This window comes from Lolium rigidum, chromosome 1, assembly GCF_022539505.1.
Source record: "Lolium rigidum isolate FL_2022 chromosome 1, APGP_CSIRO_Lrig_0.1, whole genome shotgun sequence".
Taxonomy (NCBI): Eukaryota; Viridiplantae; Streptophyta; class Magnoliopsida; order Poales; family Poaceae; genus Lolium; species Lolium rigidum.
The window spans coordinates 126,483,816-126,504,534 of NC_061508.1; the positions used below are offsets into that span (position 1 = coordinate 126,483,816).

Genomic DNA, 20,719 nt, shown 5'->3' on the forward strand with positions numbered 1-20,719 from the left:
CATGGAGCCGAGGCAGTCCTGCCGATAGAAATAGAGCATGATTCTCCAAGAGTTACAGGATATAATGAAGAAACTTCAAGAAAATCTTTGGAGGATGATGTCGACGCACTTGATGAAGCTCGAGACGAAGTCCTGTCACGAGTCGCCAAATATCAACAGGACCTGAAAAACTACCACATTCGACGATTGCGACCAAGATCTTTCCAAGTTGGTGACTTGGTTTTGCGACTCAATCAAAAAAGTCATGAAAAACTCGAGTCACCATGGCTTGGACCCTACATCGTTACAGAAGTAATCTTAGGAGGAGCATACAGAATCAAGGACAAGAAGACGGGGATTGCCGAGCCAAACCCTTGGAACATGGCGCAGCTCAGGCGTTTTTACGCTTAGATGCTGAAATATAGTCTCCTCTGTAAACATACAATGTACTGAAACGCCCGCGAGTTTTCAGACGCGCTCTTTTCCTTTTTCGGGGCACCGAGTGGGGCCGGAAAAGGTTTTTAATGAGGAGGGCTCGCGGTGCTGCAATATAATAAAGATAGTGGAATTATATATCTTTTCGACAGGCTCGGGGGCTTCCCCCTATAAGATACAATATATATATATATATACGGTGCCGACAAAATACAACTCGCGACAATATCTCGCCTTGGTATAAAATACCTCGCCAAAAATAAAAATATATCGACAAACAGCGGTCAACATAAAGCTCGGAGGCTCATACCCACAAAAATAATACAGTATTTATTTTGCCTTGGATAACCTCGCATTATAAAACAAAAATACCGCCATCAAAACGCCCGGGGGCTTGGCGTTGAAAATAAAAAGATAGTGACTTTACAGTATAAAAATACATACACAAGATACAATTCTTGGAACAGTTTATCTTCAGGGATTTCCCAATATGTTGTCTATTGTCAAACGCTCATTATTTATAGTACGAGTGCTATGTTCGGCGTAGCTTCCTTTCACGAAGAATTCGGCGTCCATCCGAAGAAGTTCATCCATCATATCTTCGGCAACAGGAGTAACAACATCATCATATTTGCCGAAGTTCTTCTTCCTTTTCGCCATCTTAGCCAAGCACTTTGGAACAATCTGTCCCACGTCTAACTTCGGGTAGCAGATTTTTATCATGATCATAGCAAATCTTGCGCCAGCAGCCAATTGGGCCCGCACAAAGCCGTGGATTCGAGGAGCATCCCGAAATTTGTCCATTAAAGCAGGCAAAGTCTCTGGCATCTTGTTGCGAGGAAACATGGTGCCATAGACCAGAGACAGAGTCCTTGTACAGAAGTCGAGATAATCGCGAACCTGGAGTGCGCGATCCTGAAACCTGACAATCTGGCGAGTTCGTTCAGGCGTGCCCCAAAAACTTGAACCATGATCCTTGGCAAGCCGAAGAAGTACATTGGATCGAGCTTCGACACGCTCATCTTCAGTAGCAGCATCCAAAAAAGAACCTATTTTTCAAAAGAATCAGTGAGTAACGAGGAGACAAGCAAACAGGAAAAGAAAAAACACGACAATGATACTGAAGCACACCTGCCATATCCAAGCTAGCATCTGTCAGCAGTTGAAGCATAAAATTTTCGCGGGATGTAGCTGCAGCAGCTTCAGCAACGGCGGCATCCTTTTCAGTTATGGCATCTTGAGCTTGTTGGAGCGCAACTTTTTCCCTTTCAGAAGATTTTCGAGATTGTTCCATGAGCATAAGGGATTGCTTCTTCGTGGATTGGAGCTGTTGTCGCAGTTCTTCCAAATCTTCTGCCGAATTCTTACTCGCAGAATCTTCAACAAATTTAACAGCGACAGGGGTTTTCTTCGAAGAAGACGAAGGAAAAACTTCGGAAGGACCAGGAGTTGACGTATAGTTGTCAAAAATTAACTGAAAAAAAAGAAATTTCGACATCAATCGTTGAGCAAAAGATAGATTTCCATTCATTCTCATAATATATACATGACTATTACAAAAGAAGGACCTCTAGAGACCTACTGAAGCAGTCATCGCCAAGAACACTATGGCGACAGTGCCAAAAGAAGGAGGTTAACTAAAAAGGAAAAAGCAAAGGGGCATTCAACTAGACCTCCGGCTTTGATGACCTAGGAGTTGAAGATGGCTTGATCCCGAAATAAGACAGGATTTTCTTCGTATTGGGCTTTGCTGCCTTGATCAACGATCGCCATTTCGGCTGCTCTATCTGCTCCGTGTCGCCCACTTTCGCCCAGTCGATAGTCTGTTGGCTATCAGCGACCAAGGCAACAGTGCTTTCAACAGCGAACTTCATATTTTCTTGGCGCATCTTCAGCCCAAGATCTTCTGGTGGATTAAAGCACTTGGCAAGAGCAAGGAAAGTTGCAGGTTCCTCTTTCTTCGGGAAGAAGTAGGGGAAGAGTCGCGACAGCCCTGCTTTAGCTTGATCACTGCCCTCGCGTGCTTCTGTTCCATGGAATTCAAGGAATGAAATGGCGTCAAGAAGAGGATCATTGTCGGGATCTTCAAGATCAAATTCTTGAGAGGTTTTACCTGTCAAGATAAAAACTTACTGATCAACAAACGAGTGCAGGAAAGAAAGTCCAAAAGATGTGAAGTGGTTCAGATACTTACTGACAAAGCGACGATTTTGCGACCTTAGACGCTTAAGGATCGCGTCCTCACGAGCAGATTGTGCAGTTATATGCTCGCTTAGCGAAGTCTCGGCATCGTGAAGTCTCTTCCTAAGATCTTCGACACCAGCAGCATCGGTCTTGGCTTTGTCAGCCTCTCGCCTAGCTTGAACGGCATCTGACTCGGCCTTCTTACGAGCCTCTTCACTTTGCTCTAATTTTTGAGCAAGTGTATTGGCCCGCTCGTTGACCTCCGCCAGTTTTTCTGCCAAGAAAGTTGAAATCAGTTAAAAAACATCGACAACAAAGGAGTAAGAAAGCGGGAGCAAAAAAGAAGCAGCCAGGCATTACCTTCAGTTTTACTGGCATAATCACGGTACCCAATGAATAGGGCACCGATACGAAAAAGCTCCTTCATCATAGGCTGTTAAAGAAAGATAGATAAAGAAAATGTCGGTATGGGAAAAATATGATGGCACACAGAAGCAAACGGAGGCAATATAGACAGTGACAAGCAAATTAAGAACTTACATCATCCAAGAGAGGGTTAGAGGAGCTACTCAATTGGAGAGTAGGCTCCGGGATTGTTTCAATCCTTGCCCTTTTTGGTGAAGGGACAAGGGGGCTTGAAGGAGGAGTAGCAGCGCCGACGTTTTGTTGAGGAGGCGAGGTTTCCTCTCCTTCAACTGGCGTTTCCGAGGCGACTAGAGTATGTGACGTACTTGTTCGAGCAGCCACATCAGAAGCTGGTACTTCTTCCTCATCATCACTACGATTAAATGTTGGCAACATAAAAAGCAAGATAGACAAAAAATTTCAAATTCAATAAAAAAGAGAGGGGACTTACGAACTGATGAGGGTCTCAAGATATGGATCATAAGCTGCCTTCTGGCGTGAAGGAACAGCTTCTTCGGGTTTGGAGGTGCCGGAATCCTCGACATCATTCCTTTTCCTTTTGTTCTTTGGAGAAACGGCGAGGAGGAGGAGATTGTGCCGATGCGGTGGCTTCGAGAGGCAGCCTCCTTTTCATAAGATCCCGCATATTTCCGAGAATCTGCGGGTTCATTCACAAAAGAGGGGGCATCTTGGTTGTCGTCAGAGATAACGGCCCTTTCCTCGACCTCCCCACCTTCAGGAAGGGGAGGAAGCGAGACAAGATTTGGATGGTTCTATATAAAAACAAGGGAAGATGTCAATAAAGGAGTTACAAAAATATAGCAAGGCAATATCAAATCAAACAGCAAAGTATACCTTGGGAAGCGCATTGGTGGCGCTGTATGGTTTTACACGACAAGAGGTAGGGACAGAATCTTTTTTGCTGAGAGAGGAGATTTTTCGGACAAGCTTTTCCAAGTCCTTGACCTCCAAATTCGTCGACAACCGATCTGTGTCCTCGTCGCCAGCATAATTCCAGAGAGGGTTTTTGCGATCCTGAAGAGGTTGCACTCTAGCTCTAAGGAAATACGATGTAATTTGGATACCCGACAACTCTTTGCCGCGAGTATTTTGCAATTCATGGATGCGAGTCATCAAGGTCTCTGTCGAAGTTTTTTCTTCTTCGGTAGCCTCTGCATCCCAAGAACGGCGGCGAAGGATTTTCTCGGCACCATCGAAAGGAGGGATGTTGTCTTCAGCACATCCATGATTCTCCTCCTGAATGTACAACCATTTCTTGCGCCACCCTTGAACTGAGTCAGGAAGTTTGACGTCGAAGTAATTGACTGTGGGGCGAACAGAAATAACAACGCCGCCTATATTATAGGCGACATTGGGAGAGCCATTACGGCGACAAAAGAAAATGCGCTTCCATAATGCCCAGTTAGGTTGGACACCAAGGAAGGCCTCACAGAGGGTGATGAAAATGGAGATATGGAGGATTGAGTTGGGCGTAAGGTGGTGAAGTTGAAGACCATAAACAAAAAGCAATCCACGGAGAAAAGGATGAATGGGGGCGGAAAGACCGCGGATGAGATGATCGACGAAACTTACCCGATACCCCATTGGAGGGGTTGGGTAGCTTTCTTCACTAGGGAAGCACACCGCTTTGGGTTTCTTGCTAATCCCCAGCTTCTTCAAGAGATTGATGTCCTGATTGGTAATCTTGGACCTTTCCCATTTCGTGGTCCCCAGATCTAAGGCAGCCATTGATGATTCAGGCGTGCTGTGCTTGATCAACCGACGCGGTGGCATCAACAATGGCGCAGGAGTACAACTTGGAGAAGATGAGCTTAAGGAGTTGTGGGGCACAGGAGAAGATTTTGCAGAGGAGAGTAGGAGAACGGCGTGAGCAGAAGTGCTCGAGGAAGAAGAAGGAGATCTTATATAGAGGTGCGGCGAAGCGTTGGACCGTTCGATGGAAAAGAGATGCGGTAGATGATAACCAGGTAGACACAAGGGTAAAAAGGTATTTTAACACCGGAGAAGTTACGGAACGTGCGCCAGAAAAAGTGGAGAACGTGTGTCCCCCACTTGCACGACGTGTCAATTAGATGAGGAATTTGGACCCACAGGGCAGTGAGCGGAGCAGTTTTCGTATGCTTCCAATATAGAAATCGTGGCTACCACCAGCAATGACGTCATGGTAGTAAAAGGAAAATTCGACTAAGAAGCCGGACGAGAATATCGACAACGAAAGATTATTTCGAGACCCTTTGATCAAATACAAGTTTTTGCCCAAACGCTCGGGGGCTACTTTGGAAAAATAGAAAACTTCGAGTATGACAAGATAGAAATGGCGAGAGCCTATGACCAAATGCAAGCATTTGTTCATAGCCTCGGGGGCTACTCCCATCGGGAGCGCTGGTCGCGCACCCGGTAGATATGAAAATATAAAGAAGGATTACAAATATAGCAGCAGATGATATAAATCTGTGGAGCCTACACCCAAGCACAAGTTCTTGGCTATAGCCTCGGGGGCTACTCCCATCGGGAACGCTGTTCGAGTCCCCGATGAATTTTGATTAAAATAAAGAAACAGAAGTAAGCATATTCCGAGTTACACAGATAACTCTACATATACTCCCATCGGGAGGACACAATAAGTCATCAAATATGACTCGATAAAATGTGCTATTCCAACAGCCGAAAAGCACTCGACAATATATTCTCAGAGCGCTAAAAGTCGCGAATAAATCTCTGAATGCCGCAAAACTTTGCGAAGGTAAGACCCCGGATCCGTTCCGAGCGGCGTGGCACCGTCTCCGACGGCGGATTGCTACTTTTTTCCGTATCAACGGATACGAAGAAAAATCCTAACGGACGCATTAGGTACCCGATAAAATATGACCGGGACTCGACAGAATGGTAAGACCTTAAGCGGCACCTGTCGAAGTTTACACCAAGTATCCCGAGATCATGTCCAGGGACGTGATCTTGAAGTAGGTTTTTGCGGATTGCCACTAGAGCAGTTAACTAGTACCTGATCCGTCAGATGAACTAGCCCCAACTACCGATATCCCTGTACAAAATAATATTTGCATATCAAAAGATTGTATAATGAGTAAAATTGGAGATTTTCCCTGATTCTTCGATTCAAGAAAAATCTCGGGGGCTACTGACATAGGCATCCCTAATGGGCCTGCCAAAGATGGTACCCGGGGTTTACTAAAGGCCCAGGACTCGAAGAATAAGAAGACTCGGAAGCCTACTTAGTGTTAAGGAAAGATAGTTTGTATTAGGAAAGATAGAGATTTGTAATCTTACGGGTTGGGTACGAAACCCTCCCGAACTCTGTAACTTGTGTATTACAAAACCCTCGGCTCCACCCTCTATATAAGGGGGAGTCGAGGGACGAAGAAAGGATCGAATCTACTATCAACAGAACCCTAGTTTTCATAATCGGCGAGTACTTTTCGGCTGAAACCTTCGAGATCTACTTGCCCTCTACTTCTAGCAAAACCCTAGTCTACAATCTGTAGGCATTGACAAATTAATCCTTTGTCACTACCTCCCCACACCCTACCTCCATCCCTGGTGAAAGCTCAAAATCCCTCGGATTGGACGGCGGCGGCGTCACGGTGGCGCACCCTCTCTGGAGGTGCCGTCTGGGGTCGTTGGTAGCTGGTGAGTGCTGCCCTGTTTGGAGGAATCTGTGGGCTGGTGCTGTAGCTGGTAGGGATGCTGGGCTGGGGGCCTTCCGTCCTCGCTCGACTTCCCTGCACCTCCGTTTTCAGTGGCTGCCCCCAAGCTTTCCCTTTTCTTCTCGGTTGTCCCGGTTGAAGCTGTTGCTGCAGGTGCATGCTCGTCGCTGCGAGAAAGCCAGCGAGATCGAGCCTCATGTGACTGTCTCTTGGACAACAACTCTCTTTATTCAAGGGTGTGATAACCCACAAGTATAGGGGATCGCAACAGTCTTCAAGGGAAGTAAAACCCAAATTTATTGATTCGACACAAGGGGAGACAAAGAATACTTATAAGCCTTAACAACTGAGTTGTCAATTCAGCTGCACCTGGAAAAGCACTAGTAACGGGGGTGATGTGAAAGCAGCGAGTAATATGAGAGCAATAGTAACAAGTAACACAGACAGCAGTAGCATGATAACACGAGGCAATGGCACCGTGAAAATAGTTGATACTACTTCTAATGGCATATAGGACCGAGTGAGTATTTGATGATGAAAGATGGACCGGGGTTCCCAGCTATCTACACTAGTGGTAACTCTCCAATAACAAGTGTTGGGTGAACAAATTACGGCTTGGGCAATTGACATAATTATTATAGCATTAAGACATAACATCCAGTTTTATTAATCATGTAGGCATGTTTTCCATATATAGTCATACGTGCTCGCAATGAGAAACTTGCATAACATCTTTTGTCCTACCAGCCGGTGGCAGCCGGGCCTCAAGGGAATCTACTGGTAATTAAGGTACTCCTTTTAATAGAGCACCGGAGCAAAGCATTAAGACTTGGTGAAAACATGTGATCCTCATATCTAAACCATCCCCTCCAGTTATCCCAGTTGCTGTCACTCTGGGACCTCGGGTTCCGGATATAGACATGTGCAAACAACTTGTAGATACAATCTAAGCAATAATTATAGAGCTTAAATCTAATATCATGCCACTCGTGCACTAGTGACAAGCATTAAACACAACAAGATTGCAGCATCAATAACTTCACAAACTTTATAGATAGACTGATCATAATGTAACAATTCATCGGATCCCAACAAACACAACACCGATTACATCAGATGGATCTCAATCATATAAGGCAGCTCATGAGATCATTGTATTGAAGTCATGGGAGAGAGAGTATCAACTAGCTACTGCTAGAACCCGTAGTCCATGGGGGAACTACTCACGGAGCATGATGGAGGCGGTGGCGTCGATGGAGAAGGCTCCGGGGGTCGATCCCCGTCCCGGCAGGGTGCCGAAACAGGAACTTCTGACCCCCGAAACTAGGTTTCGCGATGGCGGCGGCACTCCGGGAGTCTTTCTGGAGTATGATAGATCTCTTTAGGGTTTTCGCGACGGAAGGAATATATAGGCGAAAGGGCGGCACGAGGGGGTGCCCGAGGGGCCCACCCCATAGGGCGGCGCCGCCCCCCTCCTGGCCGCGCCAGTGGATGGGGACGAGGCCGTGGGCCTCCTTTGGCCTGGCCCTTCTGGCTCCGTGGGTCTTCTGGCGAAATATAATTTCTGTAATTTTTCTGGATTTTTCCGAATACTTTGGTTTTTGGGTCTTTTCTGCAATAAACAGACATAATAAACAGAAACTGGCACTGTGGCATCTTGTTAATAGGTTAGTCCAATAAATGCCATAATATGATATAAAGTTCATATAAAACATGTAGCTATTCGCATGAAACTAGCATGAAACATAAAAAATTATAGATACGTTGGAGACGTATCCGGGTGAACAATCCTTGTCTGACGGTGCGACACCCTTCGATCCAGGGCGAGAGGGCAGGCCCCTCTGCAGCAAGGAAGGAGATTTGTGCTCTGCCGGATTATCATTGGCGCTGATCTTGTGGTGTTGCGATCAAGGTCGATTGGCTAGTCTTCTGCTGTTGTTTGCTTCTTCCTAGAAATCGAGCGTGAAGGTCTTCATCCTGTTTTAAGCTGGGCTTGTTTCATATATGTGTGTGCTTGTGACGTGTGTGGTGTTGTAAGCTGTTATCAGCATTCTTGTATTTGTTGCCGTATGGCTTTATTAATTTAAAACTGGGCATTTATGCTTTCCGTTTAAAAAACTACATTGAACGGCCTCTTGTCAACTAACCAGGTTAATTGACTTATTTCCATTTGACTAAAAGAAAAGTTGGTTCATTTCATTAAGAAAAGTAACCTAGTAGCAAAAAAATACTTCCTCCCCTGTGTCCACTAATATAAGAAGTTTAGCTTCCTACATTTGTAAACAGAGTATATAAAATGTAAAGGTATGCAAATAATTGTGAGAAGAATGGAATTCTTTTTTTTTTCCTGAATAGCACATATTCAGTGTAGCGCTTGCTACCCAGTGCTCTTACTTATGGCACCTTTTTTGTTTTTCTTTTTGTATGGATAATGGATGGGGAAAATTGCTCATGTAAGTCACTCTCCATGTTGCCACGGTGCTTTCGATTTTAAAAGTTAATATGCTGAAAGATAGCATCTAAACATTGCAAAGAATTTTCAATATAGGGTCCAGTATTTTCAAAGATCTTTTCAGTGCAGATATCATGGAATAATGTTCATAAGTCAAAAGAGGGCTCACCCCCCCCCCTTCCCTGCCCAACACACACGTATGTTGTTAGAATCGTGATTCTGAATCGGATCGGAACCTCTATGGTAGGATCGTAAACCGTAGAATCTTAACTTTTAGAATCGTAAAATCTTAGATTCTAATTAGCAAGATCGTTGAATCGTTTCTCTCAATTTGGGCCATGAAGTCATAGAATCGTATAATGAAATCATGATTCTGACAACTACTTGTGTGTTCTTCCGCAGGCTCGCCACACACTAACAAGCGGGGAGGCCTCTTGCGGTGACCTTCATAGGCAGTTGGGGTTAGTAGAAGTTTTCTCTTTCAGATGTGCCTAGGAAAAGTGCCCCCTTTCACAAGTGATGTGGATGGTGCATAGCTCATTGTTACTCTCCAAAGACAAAAGAACATGTGTTGCATCCATTCGCTAGGGTGAAACTAACGGTGACGCTCCGGTGCTAGCATATATACAAATCTCGTACATAGGAGCTCGCGAGTGATGGTGACGCTCTGGTGCTACATGAGTACACGATGGAAAAGGATGGCCACAATCTGATCTTCGGTCAATCGTGAAGACCTTATCTTACAACTCTTGGACGTGTGTCCAATTGTTGCTCTCAAAGCTGGTGAGACTTTTCTCCATTTGAGGTGGTAGGAATGATTGTGATAGAGCATGTTGAAGTACCTTTGACCAAGACGAAGTGCAAAGTTTGGATTCAAGTTGGTCAACATAGAAATCATAAATGATGTATCGTGTGGGGTCAAGTGATATCATGGTATGGTAAGAAATTGTCAACTCGGTTTTGTGAACTAACCCATGATCTATGTGTTGTTGTTTATGTGAAGTTTAGGTATGTTTCCATGAGGTTGCATCAAAAGCAAGATTTTCATATAGTCCATGAGAGGATCACGTCAAGTGATGATTGTTATCAAGGTTGGGAAGTGCAAGTTCAAGATGAGCATCTCAAAGGGGTCATATGGTCAACCTTGCCGTCTATTTATGTACATGTGATGATTTTCTCACATGATGTTTATCCATAATGGATTATGAGAGAGAAAAATTTGAGCATTCCCCAAGCAAGCGTGATCACCAAAGGTGGTCCAACTTGAGGTAGGCATGATTGTCATCTTCTATCTCAAGTGGAATTATCAAGTCTAAGGTTTTTCTTTGCTAGGTTTTCCTAGTTTTGCCGGTCTCAAGGTGATTTGTGGGATATCAAGTTATAAGTTTGGTAGATGTACACTCAAGAGGGCTTCTCGGGATAGTAGTTTGATCATATCGTTCTTAGAGAGCTCAAAATTTTGCATTCTTCGCATCCTCCTCTTTGGTTGGTATTTGGTATTTCTCTGTGAGTATGTAGAGCTTTTTGCTATTTAGAAGGCAAGGTCAAGCTCATCAAAAATGTATTTCGTATCCAAAATATGGCACATTTTGGTGTTGAATGTTTTACCTAGCTCTTCATTTTTATAGAGCTCAACGTTTGCATATTTGGCATCCTTCATGTATTGTGGATATTTGATTTCTATTTGTGTGAGTAGTTAGATCTTGTTGTTATCTTTAAACAAGTTCATTAAAAATAGAGTCTGTATGCAAAAGAGATCACATATTTGGCGTCCTTTTTATTTTGCTCTCTAGACTTGGCCTAGCTTCAGACAAGTCCAAGTTCATCTTATCTATCTTACGTTGTTTGTGCACTTAGGTGACCTACCTATTTATGTTTTATGTTTGAAAATTAAACGAGTGGTTTATTTTCACATTATTTCAAGACAAATATGTTTGTTTTCAAAATGCCTACTCACCCCCTCTAGGCAACATATCAATCTTTCAACAGTGCCCCCTCTCTATTGTGTGTTGCCTTTATTAACCGATTCAACCTTATGCGGTTGCGACCTTGCAAATGATTCCCTCATGAAAAAAGTCGAGTCAACATATCATGATCATTGATTACGTGTCCCTCTCTCGTCACTGAAAATTAGAGGCCTTTACAAGAGATGGGGGCTACTGATTATCTAGATCAAATCGGAGTAGAATTGACATGATTTCTCGTGGTGCAACTTTCTTACTTGCCCCTTTGCTTTGCCCAATCACTGAGGTCTTGCAAACAATTACTCAATAGCAAGCAGTGATCTAACTTCTGCTTCCGTTTCGGGGTCGAACTAGTTGTCGGGAGATTTTCCATCAAAATGGTAATTTCAAGACTACTCCACATCCTAGGTTAGAACCTATGATTTGGCCTCCACCAGCTAGACCAGCAAGAACAAACTTGCTTCATCTCATTGTTGAAGGTGTTGTCTTTATGTTGATGATCTGGCCTTGATTTGTCGAAACCGGCATCTAAGATAAAAATTATTGTCATGGACTTCCATAGTGGATTCAACGCGGGTGTGTACACCGTTTTTCGTAAGTGTTCATTGTGTCACATCTCGTATAACTGATCTACCTTCATTGGTCATTTCGCGTTTGCCTCTGTTATGTTTAGAATGCATGTATCCTTTCAGACTAATTCATTCATAAATGTTGAAATCATTATTTATTTTTCTTTTATATCCAACAACATTTCTGCCTTCACCCCTAAAAACACAAGGTGTTGGCTTCCTCTAATGATTTGTATAAACACACATGTGTTTAAGCAGACGCACATGTATACCCGAGAGCTTTGGTTCGCGCGCTTAGATTTTTTTTACCATTTCCCTATGTGTACCTTCCCTATTGAGATACCTCATTCTCCAACCGTCCCTAACCCTCATGCCAAGTGTCATTGTAACCTGGAGTCATCGAACTCCATGAGTTATCTTAAGTTAGTGACATTTGTATCAAGATATCAAAAAATACAAGAAAGGAAGAAATAATATTTAAAGTTGGAAAGTTTGAGGGACGTAATCTAAATTGTTGGATGTACATAGTAGATGTCAATAAAAAATAACTTGATAATCATGGAAACTATACATTTGATTAAAATAATATGACATAACATGGTGTTCAACAGTCACCCAATGACCCTAAAAACATATTTCCCATTGTATATGATAATAGAGTGTGTGGTAGAGAGGTTATTTGGCCCCACTTGACCATATTTTTGTCTCCTCCGATGTCACCCTACCCCTCATCTATTTTGCATCTTGCATAGTCTACCATGAAAATACTAATGTCAATATTTCTCCATCCAGTTATAAACAATAAGAGAAAATCATTTACTCCATGGATTTCTGCACCATTTCAAATACACCACTGTCAAGGCTAGTGGTAGAGACGGCATGCTTTCCCTTAGCCATCCGCATCATCTAGAGAAAGCAATATGTACAATGTGTATAGTGCATTATTCTCATCCCTAGCAATTAATGGGAATCATTTTTTTTGTAAGAAATTAGTTTTCTAAGGAAAGATATATGGTACAACGTTATGGAATATCATTCTCTATTTTTTTTAAGAGATCATCCCTTGGCTAATGGAAAACAACCTTATCTTTCTTATTTTTAGTACAAAATTAATTTTCTAAGTAAAGTTTGACGTCACCATGCTGTACATGTCCTCATGGTAGAAACGGTCACACCATTGTGAGTACTTAATTGCTTTTAAATCCATTTTTAATTTCCTAAGAACTAATAAAGTTCCAAATTTGTTGCTTGTTTTTGTTGACTGGGAATCAGGAGTATTTAATTGCAAATCCTTTGGAAAGTTCTCAATTTGTTGCTGATTTTGTTGGAGTGGGAATCAGGAGCAATTCATTGCATATCCTCGATTCATACTCCCCCAATTCAGGTTTACTAGGCTCCTTACGAATATTGAATACTCCCTTCATTCACTATTATAAGATGTTTTAGATATTTCAATGTGATACCGACTAAAATAAGAGAACCTACACACTAAAGGTGTCTAGATACATGCATTTTTCAGAAAAAACTAAGAAAATCATTTAATAGTGAACGGAGTGAGTAGTTTGTTAGTGTAGTACATCTAGGTTGTACTCTGCGCTCACCTTGGTTTAGGTCTAGAAAGTTAGACATCCTATAACCCTGAATCCTGAATGTAGGGAGTAGTGTTATCTATTTTGTGAACTCCCCAAGGGGGATGACATCGAGGCAGCAGGTCCCGATCACTATACACATCATCCAACAACCATCGACAGAAATTGTGTGCAAAGAGGTGTCATATGGTTGGAGTTTTGTGGTGGGTGTAGAAGGAGAGGGATAGGGATAGTGAGTGTCGTGGTGCCTGGGAGTAGGGATGCGTGACACAACCGCCACCTACCACCAAATACCCTTTAATAGTAAAGACACTCGATGGTTGTGTTCATACACGGATACAGAGTTTGGGAGGTAATTTTAATGTTCCTTCTTTAATTAAAAGAACAAGGACTCGCGTGGTGAACACCGGAAGGGGCTGTTTTTAGGCATTTCCATAATGTTATATTTTTCTCTTCACCTGCATCAACTATAGTGTATCTCTTGGTCGGAGGATGTAGCATGTACCCCTGGGCTTAGAGTACTCCCAAGTCCGGAAACACCACCTAATCAGTCTTGGAAAATTCAGGAAAGAATTGATAGCATAGACACAACATGTTCTCTTATGTCACATATTATAATTTAAATGCATATCGAAAAACAAAAAACGCAATCTAGTTTTGAATATTGACTAAATCAATATGGTCTCTTTACTTGGCCCACTATTATCTCTGGATTAAACATTTTTTTCTTGAGTTTGTTGTGAGTAGTGAATTCACAACACATGATTTTCTCTCTCTGTTTTCTTTAATTTTAGGCCGAGTTTGGATCTATTTTTTGGTTGCATAGGTGCATACATATTAATATTGCAGAAAGATCAAACCTCTTCACAACTTTCTTGTAACTAGAACGGATCCCATGCAATTGCTATGAAATACCACCTGAATTTGTAAGGATTTACGCCATGACTACCACTGTGTTGGGGTGAAGAGTCTTGGTGTCATGCAACCATTGTGTGGTTCCGGCAAGAAAAGATGGAAGAAAATACAGTGTTGTAACAACTAAGACTACCATATAATGAAGTAATATGCAAGGTTTGGATTTTGAAATGTGGGATGTTGTGTAATCAGATTAGATGTCAGGTGGTAATCGGGGAAGAAAGATGGTATAAGGAAGATGTCTTCCATCGTCCTAGTATAAGTAAAAAAGATTGGGTCATGTATGCTACCATACATAACTGGAAGAGTTGGTTTCCTGGAGGAAGGTAAAACTTAGACTAAGTTTTTAAGTTGGTTACATGTGAATATCTATTTATTTGTGGCAAATAGTTGTTTATTTGTGCCTTTTCAAGACCGCTAATTCCACATGTAAATATAATAGTAGTTCGTTCGTTTATTGATGTCTTTTTCATTGATAGGGCCATGTCCGAAGATAACTATAATTGTTATTTCAGTTTTTGAAAAATTATTTATCCCACCTTTATATATAGGAAAAAGTATTGAGAGAGTGAACTCACCACTAACTGCAAAATGAAAAAAGTTAGAAGATAAGTATAGAAAGACCGAGACTCCACCAACTCCAAACTTTATTTGTGGCAAATAGTTGTTTATTTGTGCCTTTTCAAGACAGCTAATTCCACATGTAAATATAGTAGCTCGTTTGTTTATTGATGTCTTTTCCATTGATAGGGCCATGTCCGAGGATAACTGTAATTGTTATTTCAGTTTTTGAAAAATTATTTATCCTGCCTTTATATATAGGAAAAAGTATTGAGAGAGTGAACTCACCGGAAATTCAATTCGGCTCCCGGGTGCGTATGCTCCCTATACCAACAAATTATATTTCGAGTTGTCGAAAAAATTTGACAAAAAATTCTACATGTACATCTCCATAATATATGTGTATTCGTCAATTTTCACGAAAAAAAAAATATTTTTTGTGTTCTATGTAAAAAAGAGAAAATTTATCTTGTAAAAAGCATTATTTTTAGCACTGAGTTTTGTCTTTTTTACACACGTCACATGACAAGTCCATTTTTATGAAACAACTTTGTGAGCGCGTAGCACGTGAAGATGTACGTGCGAATTTTTCGTTTCAATTTTTTTGAAATTCAAAATATGTGTAAGATGAATTTTAAAATAGAGGGAGCATATGCTCCCATGTTCCAAAACACCACTCCCCCTCACTAACTGCAAAATGAAAAAAGTTAGAAGATAAGTATAGAAAGACCGAGACTCCACCAACTCCGAACTTTATAAGTGTAGGAAAGATTTTCATAAGACTTTGGTAAGGACTAGGGGAGCGGCGATTTGGCTCTCGGGAGCATATGCTCCTGGTTTTTTCGAAAAATCAGAACAAATCGAAAACTTATCAAAAAATTCCGAAAAAAATCATGCACGTACCTGACCATGGCACGCACCAACGTGTAAAATGTCGTTGCAAAATGTCATCGTATGCGTCCTGGACAAAAATAAAAAATTTCTGACATGAAATGAGATCCAAAAATTTGAATCTCAGATTTGGAAATTTGTCATTTTTGCCCAGGACGCATACGATGACATTTCGCAGCGAAACTTCAGAAGGTGGTGCGTGCCATAGTCTGGTACGTGCATGATTTTTTTCGGAATTTTTTGAAAAGTTAAAAAAAACAAAATTTGCTCCCCAAAAATCCGGGAGCAAATGCTCCCGGGAGCCAAGACGAATTTCCGTAAGGACTAGATACTCTCTCCTCGAGCATGTGAGTTGGACAAGCTCTCTTATTATCTAGTAGCATGTGCATCATCGAGAAATGCATATGTGTGGTGCTATATCCCGTGAATATTTGTGTTGTTGGATCCATCCTGCTTCATATTTTGGGATTTGAAAATGTCAGGTTTCATCAGGTTTAGGAAATCTAAAACAGATTGTCATGCAACAATACCTAATGATTTCATGTAAGGAAGATCGTGCATCATCGGCCCGTACATAACTCGTGATACTAGCAGTCTAGCACAAAATACAACGAAGTGAGATGACCGGATGAATGCAGAGGCAAAAACTGAACTGAATGCAATGCAGAGTTCTCATTCTCCAGTCAGCATCGGGTAAGTGACGTAAGTGCACTAACCAAGGGCACCCACAAAGTGTAGCCAAAAATATTTTCAAATTTACTTTTTGGCTTTACAAACTAGTTTACTACATTTCGAGGGTGGTTTCAAATAGAGAAAAAAGATAGCCGAAGCAACTGCTCTGCCACGATTCCCTCACGTGAGAACTGCTCTGCCACGAATCCATTACGTGTTGTTCGGCCGTGAGCACCGGCGAGCCATCCCCGCTGCTTTCCTGGAAGACCACACTCCTCGGTGCACAGGCAGGTCACCCCAACCACCGGCGCTCCTTCGCCGTCGTCCCGGCCCTGCAGTTCAATCCGGCGCTCCAGCGAAGTCCACCGAAAAAGAGTATCACAGGCAGTCCAATCCACCAACCGTGCTGATAAGAAAATAGCAGGCAACAACAGAGTAGATTGACCACGGCCAGCAGGCAAGCAGTTGAGGCTGCTGTTCGTCGGCGGCGCCGCGAGCGACGGTACCAAAGAGGGTGTGGCTAGCTGGAGCGCCGGTGATTCCGCGAGGGATGGCGTCGACAAGGGTTCACGTGGAAGGATCAACGCAACGGGTAAAGGAGTCGCGCGGTCGTGGACGCCAGGGGCCCGGGGGAGAGTGGCGAACGCCGGCCGATCTGCAGCACAGCCTCACCGTCGTCGGTGAGGTCCACGAGCGGCTTGTCGGAGTCGCGGATGGACATGGCGATCGCCATGTTGAGGTCGCCCCTCCAGGCGTCCTTGTCGTTCATCGACGCCAAGCACGCTGCCCGCAGCCCTGGGCAGTCCTCGGGCTCGTCGCTGCTGGCGATGAGCCGATGCTGCCGCTTGTACTCCGCCCGCCGCGCCGCCTTCACCGCTTCCTCCGGCTCCTCCTTCACCTCCGGCTTCGGGATGAGGAGGGCGCCGCCACGCCTCTCTTGCGGCCGCCGGCTGCCGCTGCCGCCACGCCTCGTGTTGACGGACGTCGCCGGCTCCTCCTTCACCACGCATTTGGGGACGGTGTAGGGCGCCGAGCGGTACGACGAGAACGGCGTCGATCGGGCCGGTCCTGAGGAAGAAGAGTTCGAGGAGGACGAGTACGTGGTCCTCCTCGGCTGCCATTGCGGTGGTCCTCCTCGAGGAGACGGTGGCGGTGATGGCGGCGTCTCCAACCTTGGAGCACCGTTGCGGATGCCGCGGATGACGTTGTCGAGGGTGCGCCCCGGAACGCCCCAGAACAGGGTGCGCCCGTCCTTGTTCCAGCTGTTGGGCCCGCCGATGAGGCCGGTGGTGTTGTGCATCTCGACGTCGTACTTGGCCTTGAAGAAACGTGGCCCACCAGTCGTCGTTGTCCTTGGCCGCCCATGTCGGATCTGCTCGCTCCTCGGCGGTGAGTTGAGCCCGCCGGGCCTTGATGTCGTCCCTCCATTGCTCTGTGCCCGGCTTCGGCGGCGGCGGGACGCCAATGCCGTTCACGGCCATCTTCCAGCCGCCGCTGCTTGGCAGCCGCATGTCCGGCGGGACAGGATATCGGGCGTGGTACAGCGCCCACGGCTCCGGCACGGTTAGGCTACCGCGGCCGAAGCCGTTCGCCGCAGCGATCTTGCGGGAGGACGAGGTCGACATTGTTTGGAGCGGAGAGGAAAAGATCTGGGGGGAGGCGGCGGCGACGAGAAGGTTTGGGAGCGGTGAGAGATTGGGACGAACCGCAGGGCGTTTTAATGTACAGCGCGGCAGCGGGTGGTTGCACGCAATAACGCCGGCGTGGACGGCCACGCGGCCATGCACGACGAGACGCATCCCTGAGTCGCCTGGGAAACCAGGGACGCCATTAACGTCGCTTGACCAAAGGTAGGCGCGGGGTTTTAGCCTTCCGAGCCGCTGACGCATCGGGCCCTCGTCGCTTCGCCTCGCTTTTCGTTGTGTCCGGCGTGCCCGGTGCGTCCCCGTCCCAGCTCGGGGCGCCAGACACCGTATCGGGTCGCGCCGGACAAAAATCGGCTTTAGGAGACGCGGCTGAAATAAATTTTTTTGTCCGGTGCTCCCCAAATCGGTTTGGGGACGCTTTGGGAGCTCTTAGACGATAGGGATTTGCTAACTGGAATTGGTGGCAAACTTTGAGATTCGTTTATGCCAGGTGTTGGACGCGTGACTTGGTCTAGCCATGGAGGGTACGACCCAGGGTCGTATAGGATTTTCTTCCGCTTTTCAACATGCAGCCCGGAACACAACCTGTTTATATGTTGTTTTAGTCAGAGTTGACATCCATGGTATAGCTATTTAGCAATGACCATGTTGCGGAGCCGTAGCCATATTTCACCGCGATGCCAAACTCAGCGTTCTGTCAGATTTGATCTTTTGCACGATGTGGCTGCGCTAAGTACTTTTTTAGATAAAAGGGATCACCCCGATTTCATTAAACAAAACCATCATACATTCATACTCCCTCCGATCTCTTTTAATTGACTCGGATTTAGTATAACTTTGTATTAAATTTGAGTCACAACATAGCAACTACAATTTTGACCAACTCCTGATCAGGATACCGAAGTTTTTAACAGTACAACAAAAGCAAACTGCTGGCGAAAACGAGATGAAAAGAGAAGTCGAGATTATATAGCCAGCCAACCCCTCTCTCTCCAGATCATCCCTAGCACCAGTTACAGTGCTTTTGTTGCTGCCTTTTTTCCTTCATTTTATTTTTTTACATCGCCAGTGTTGGCGTCCACGGCACCCAGCTTCGTCTTGCTCCAAACACCTCCTTCGCAACCTTCTTTAACACCTTTGCACATAATTCCAACTGGTTCTTAACGTCCTCCTTCACCTGCAAAAAAAACTCTAGCAATTAATATAACAGCAAATCTTAAGTATCACCGCGTATGGTTTATCAAGCTATTTTCCTTCAAAACATGCTAAATGTAACACCCCCAAATTTTAATAAAAGAGAGAAGAAGAATTTCAGAGACCAAATTTGAGAACCAACAAAAACTTTTCAAATGTTGCATATAGTACCCTGCATAGGACTTGTGCATTTTGAGTGATATGCCATGATGAGTGTTATCTTGTGTATATGATGAATTCCAAAACCCTAGAGTGATCAAGTAATGATCACCAACCAATTAAATCAAAAAGAGAAAGAAATCAAATATTCATAAAACCCTAAAAACCCTAACATATGGTCCATGTCAAATTTGTAAAATTGACCATAGACCCATTTGATCTTCACCAATACTTGTAATATGATATTAAAGAGTAACTACAACCTTGAGAATCAAAGAAACCCCAAGTAAATCAAAGCCAAGAATAAAAATAGGAGCACATGAGATAATGGTCATTTTTGAATTTTATATTCTGGTTACTACTTTGAGCCCCTCTATTTCAAAATTTCTAAACTAAACAAATCCAAACCTTTGCATGTCATCCAAGTACACAACAAGATGAACAACTTTGGTAAAGGGCATCACCCCAAATTCATCTTGGATCAAGAGATAGGATCAAGCAAAGTAGAGACTTTTTATTAAAAACAAGATCACCCCATTTTCGAATTTGCCCAAACCAGACCACTCCTTGACCACCACTTGCCCTAGCTTTGACCAGGGGACACCCCTACACCAAGCCCATGCCAAGGAACCGCCAGGAGAGGGCAGCCATGGTGTGGACATGGCCATGCCGGCCACGTCGCACCCCGACGCACCTCCCCTCTCTTCTCTCCACAGCAGCCCACGCCACCATGCCAAACATGTCGACGACGCCCTCCTGGATCTCCCCGTACGCGCCCTTGATCGCGAGGACGACGCCATGACCCGCCACGTTCGCGCCCAGTACGCCCCAGGTACGACGCGAGCGGCATGGGCGACGTCACCATGCACGGCCGCGCGCGACACGGCCACGCGTCGCTCGCAGCACCTCGCCGTACCCCGACCAAACCCGCGCGCCCTGGTACCTTCCTCGCCACGCGGAGCTCGCCGGACAAGCTGGCGTCACGCCTTGGCGACCACGGCCGCCGGAGAGGACCAAAGCGCCCGCCGCGGCCGCGACAGTACATGCACGGCCCCGACAACCCTACGCGTCCCCTTGCCGCGCCGTTCACGCTCGTAGCTTCGCGTGACGTCGTGAACACGACCCCGTCGTCGCCTAGCCCCCTAGACCCCCGGAGCGGCCGCGCCCTTGTCGACCTCGCCGCAGCACCCCGGCCACCATCGCGCCTATAAAAGGAGGCCTCGCCTCGAGCATCTCTTCACACCACCAGCCTCTCCTCTCCTTCCTCGACCTCCCCAGCACCTCACCATGCTCGATTAGCCACCAGACGCCCCCAATTGCAAGCTCGCCGCCGCCCACAGTAGCCGACGATCGCCAGAGAAGGAGGCCACCCCTGGAGCTGCCGCCGGTACCAGGAGATTCGACGTCGTCCACAATGCCAT

At 44.9% G+C, this 20,719-nt stretch overlaps 1 protein-coding gene across 1 annotated transcript in view; it reads right to left on the reverse strand.

Annotated features, from left to right (window-relative positions):
* The window catches only part of LOC124651377 (7-hydroxymethyl chlorophyll a reductase, chloroplastic-like), a 32,424-nt gene extending 11,705 nt beyond the window's left edge, over window positions 1-20,719 (reverse strand). Inside the window, exons 1-2 of the mRNA XM_047190476.1 lie at window positions 20,690-20,719; window positions 19,007-19,122 (exon numbers count right to left, since the gene is read on the reverse strand). Of these exons, the coding sequence (XP_047046432.1) occupies window positions 19,007-19,122; window positions 20,690-20,719 (146 nt within the window). The remainder of the gene's footprint in view (window positions 1-19,006; window positions 19,123-20,689) is intronic.